This window comes from Papaver somniferum, chromosome 8 (assembly GCF_003573695.1).
Source record: "Papaver somniferum cultivar HN1 chromosome 8, ASM357369v1, whole genome shotgun sequence".
Lineage (NCBI taxonomy): Eukaryota > Viridiplantae > Streptophyta > Magnoliopsida > Ranunculales > Papaveraceae > Papaver > Papaver somniferum.
This window is the reverse complement of record NC_039365.1, coordinates 7,228,700-7,233,650: the sequence shown is the minus strand read 5'-3', so window position 1 is coordinate 7,233,650 and position 4,951 is coordinate 7,228,700. Positions and strand designations below refer to the sequence as shown.

Below are 4,951 nucleotides of genomic sequence, written 5' to 3'. Positions count from 1 at the left end.
ATTCTTTCTAATATTTTTGATAAAAATGAAATTGTAGATCTTGTGTATTACATTGCATAATTAATATATTAACCTTTTTCATAAAAAAAAATAAAATAAAATAAAATAAATAATAATAATAATCTGAGTCATCCCCGTTAATCAAAATGAAATGGCTACAACAAGGAGAATAAAGAATGATGTAGTATCGACTGGAGTGGACTCCATCAAACGAAGAAGAATGAAAGACATTACTTGCAAGTAACTGAGTTCAACAATTTAATCAGTGTATAATGGATAGAGCAAACCAACACTGATAAAGCAGTCTTAAACGTCATGTGTCATCCTCGAGAACAATATCGGGAGATTAGAGACTATCTCAAATTTGTAATTGCTGTCCTATTTTCTGTTTTTCTAGGTTAGAAATATACTGTAATATAATTTCTGTTTGATTCAAAAAATGGTAATAAAGAAAAAATGTTATAGATTCTTGATTCTTTGAATTATGGACCCATCTGAGTCATTTGAGTTTACAAGCAAATGATACTTTATTACGAATTCATTAAAAATACATTACTAGGAATGCTCAATACAGTAGTGACTTACAAGACAGGCAAAACTAAATTTCTACGTTGCCACAATGATATAGTATACAACAAAAACAGTTATTCTACACCGATTAGGTAAAAAAAATCTCATTAAATTAACGTGGTGATTTACCGAGGTCTAAAAAATGGTAATTGAAACCTGAAATGGTGAATTGTATTCATCATCTTCAGTTTGTCGAAGAAGATACCTCGTTCTCCTTTTTGTCGCTTGGTAAAGTGATTTCTTTCTCAATCTTTTCAACTGTCTCAGATGGAGGAGTTGTAGCAATGACTTCTGGAGCTGCTGCAGTGACTTCCGGAGCTGTTGTTTCTGTTACGAATCATACAATGTAATGAATATCTCATGATTAGAGAAAGGAAAATGACAAATGAAACTACAATAGAAGTTACGGAGTGAATATCTCATGATTAAAGAAGGAAAATGACAAATGAAACTACAATAGAGGTTACTGAAGAATTAGAAACCTTGAGGTTGAGGTTGAGATTCAGATTGTTCTTGTTCTTCTTTAAGGGCTGCCTCTTTTTCCTTCTGGGCAATATTCGATTTTATATTTGCATTCACTAGGAATTCTCCAAGGTTTAGGGGAGGTTCTGCGGGCTCTGCACCATCTGCATATATAAACAATTACTTTAGATTACGGTTTTTGTCTTCGGTCATTAGTAAAAAGAAGAAAGATAAACAAGGACAAATAGAGAGTCAAGCCAACAAGATAAAAAGATGAAGCAGCAACAAGAATTGTTCTCAAATAGAAGGCAAGCGAAAAACATGACTATGAGATAGGTTCTTTTCTGCTTGAAAGGAATCAGTATCAACATTGAACTTCTGAGGACTAATTACTAATTGTAAGAACCATGTCTATGTTGCAAGTAGAAGGTCTTCCATAGGAGGCTTTCTACATCATGATTTAGACACTTTATGAAGTGAAAAAAAAAGACAAAGATGCATGAACAGACAGTCTTAACTGAAATCTCACACTTACGAAAGGAACAGAATAAAGCGTACAACTGTGGAAAGCAGAGATCACTGCGCAACATACCCCAACCAGCAGAAGATATGCATGCCCAAAGAGTCAACTATTGACATCAGTTCCGTAGCGTATTCTAGGTTGGACTTTGGAATGCTTCAATACCTTAGGCTTATCAACGATTTGAAATATAAAGACAAACACGTTCATATGCTTTATTCCATTCACAGACACACATAAGACGGTTTACAGTAGAAATAAAATGGGTTCATCAAACGCCTAATCATTCCAAATGAAGTCTAGAATGCTCTATAGAATTTGGAGAATTTCATAAGTTTACTTCAGTCATCTAACACATAAAATTTATGCTGGGATTATACTATGACACTGAGGTTGCCCCATTTTCATCTCTTAACAATTTATGCTCACGATACAATCTTCCGGAAATTACTCAAAAGCTTTCTACCTTACAAGCTTGTTTGGGTATGCATGAAACTAATGTTCATGCTGAGCTCATACTTTGTCTCAATTGAAGTGGTTACAGTGGCTAGTTCACTGGTTAAAGAAATATTCATACCACATACGAAATACTGTAGATTTGCTCCTCCATTAGTGCTACTGTGAGACAGGCTCTATTCTGACGGCATCTAGCAACTGATTTTGAAATTACTAAACTTTGCAGAATTCAAGCCTAAACAAATTAGGGTATAATTTCAGATCCACTGATCTTTTCAATCCTGCTCTAACTTTGCCACTTCGACAGCTTAATCTTTATTCCACAAAAAAAGCTTTCAAACACCAACGATACATGTGATTTTCCTAGTACCCAAAAGTTCATAATATATGTTTTAAGAACAGGATTCTCTAGTCACTTCTCCTCTTAGCAGCAGTTTTAGCACAATAAATTCAGAATTTAACTCAGAACCACTGCTCGAACTCTCATATAATAGCAGTGGCCAACCTCTATTGACTTGAAGTAACTAATCAATGCAGTTTTTTATAAATTCTGCTTCTTAGTCAAGGACTTGCAACTTTCCATAAATGTCATATACTCTATAGTCTATTAACCAATGCACTAACAGAAATAAACTAATTTTGAATTCTATATAAAAAGAACCACAATTACAACAAAAAAAGTTTACTTACTTGGATCAACCACATCCGGAGAACTCTCAACAGCAGAAGGCGTCATAGACGATGTTGGAGGAGTAGTGGTGGCACTTGTGGATTTATAATTGTTCTGCGCTGAAGGTGGAAGATCATCAAGACCAATCTCCCTCTCTAGCGTACTCTTAAACTCCCTCGAAACTTCCTAAAGAAATACAGGGTAACATCAGTCAAAGTGAATACTTCTTCCCTGCCTTAAGAACTAACTGTATATAAATTACAAATGCACTACACCACTTACCTGAAGTTCTCTAATTGTCGGCTGGAAAGCGCGCAATGTCTTCCCCAGATTCTTAGCTACCTACATTTATACAAGTCGAGTGAGAAAACAAACAATTGGTACCAAGAGATACACTGAGATATGTTCATCCAAATTCTCACCTCAGCAAGACCTTTGGGACCGAAAACTAACAAAGCAACTACTCCAATAACCAAAGCTTCAGGAGCTCCAACACCAAATAAAGAAGCATAAACAACTTTCCCTCTAATTTTTCCCTTTCTGCCTGCAATAACACAAACCAAACATTCAACGACAACCCTAACAAAACCAAACTTCAAAATTAAAACTTTCTGAACTTTCAGTACACCAAATTGAGCTTAAACTTGTTGAAAAGGAGATATCTTTAGCAAACCCAGAGTACAAAATTACCTAATTTGATAGGTTTCGGTCTTAACAAAGAAAAAGAAAAAAAGAAAACTTCAAACTTATGACATCAATTTGAGCTGAAACTAGTTAACAATTTGAGTAAAAGAATTGAAACCCAGATTAAAGATTTTACCTAATTTGATAGTTTTAGGTCTAACGGAAACCCCCATATGCTTCAAACCACTCCATGGAGTAAGACCCAGTTGAGGAATTGAAGTAGAAAGATGCAATTTTGAAGTTTTAGGGTATAAAACTAAAGATGATGAGATGGTGAAGGAAGAAGTTGATTTCTTCTGTGCTGATGAACACAAAAATGTTGGAGGTGAAATCGTTGAAGCCATTTGTTAATGGGATTGGCTTCTTTCTTTTAGTTGCACAGATTTTTTGTTGTTTTAGTTGCAATTCTTAGCAGGAAAAGTGCGATACAAGGGTATTTTTGTCACCAAAAGTATACGAAATCTTAGATTGATAGATGTGATTCGTTTGGATGGCCAGGATTGAATTTTGGGGTCTATCTATAGCGCACGTGAATACCATGTGGTATGATCCCTAACTAATTAGTTGAAAGTGTTGAACACTTGAACTTGTTACCAATGTTTTTTTGTCTTAACACCGCCGTCAAAACTCTTTCTCAGTAAAAACGGAATTTTTATTATTTTCACTAACTCTTGCCAATTTTGATATTCTCACTTCGTGAAGCAGAGGTAGTACAGTTGATTGATTCTAAACGACTCTTTTATGCACACGTAGGATAGCTGCTGGAAGGAGAGGCCATATTTTTCTTCCATTTGTTGTCTAGCCATTCTTTAAGAAGTTCTGTTATAGTTGGCCTGAAATCCCTTCTTGTCCAATAATGGGATAAAAATACTCACATGTATGTTTAGCATAAACTACATCTAGCCACTTCGATATCACATCCTCTCTTTAACAGATTATTCACTGTAGGAATAGCATTGTGTAACACAGACCATACAAAAACTTTTTGGTTCTTGGAACATGCCTAACCCAAACAGGGAAGATGCATGAGAGTCATGCATGGTTTCAGCGAGAGTATCCAGTTCCAGTGACGGAGCTCGACTTTTACTCAAATAGGGACAAATTCATATAGTAAAAGTTTGGCCATAACGATGGTTAGACGGTCCGATTTTTTATTTTATTTTTTTACATTTTAATTAATTTTGTATCATTTATTAAGTGAATATCAAGTTACAAACTATTCTAATTAAATTAGAGATAGTAATTTACATTGTTTTTTTATATTTATGTCATATATTTGATGTATTTTAAATTAATAAGTTTATTATTTTTCCTCCATTAAGTAGAATTTTGATTTTTATCATATATTTCTGCCCCCACAAGGAATGTAATTTATAAAAAAAAAATTGGAGTCTTTTTTTATAAGACCCCGTTTTCCTTCGTCCCTGGTATCCACTGTGAAAAGATGAGGGTATCCAAATACACCACAATTTTTTTGTTTTGAACCTATAAGTCCTCTTACCAAAAGTGATCCTCTACGGACAGAGTCGAGACAATATGACAAATCGATATTCACACTTTGTGTGATTGTCCATGGATATGAGATCGAG

General features: G+C 34.5%; 1 protein-coding gene across 1 annotated transcript; it reads right to left on the bottom strand.

Annotated features, from left to right (window-relative positions):
* Positions 1–440: 440 nt before the first annotated feature.
* Positions 441–3,753, bottom strand: LOC113302400 (sec-independent protein translocase protein TATB, chloroplastic-like). The gene is made up of 6 exons (XM_026551308.1): positions 3,499–3,753; positions 3,101–3,222; positions 2,961–3,020; positions 2,699–2,864; positions 1,053–1,196; positions 441–897 (listed from the first exon to the last, which is right to left on the bottom strand). Exons 1-6 carry the CDS (start codon positions 3,704–3,706, stop codon positions 755–757), a joined length of 843 nt encoding a protein of 280 aa, XP_026407093.1. The 5' UTR covers positions 3,707–3,753; the 3' UTR covers positions 441–754.
* Positions 3,754–4,951: the final 1,198 nt, after the last annotated feature.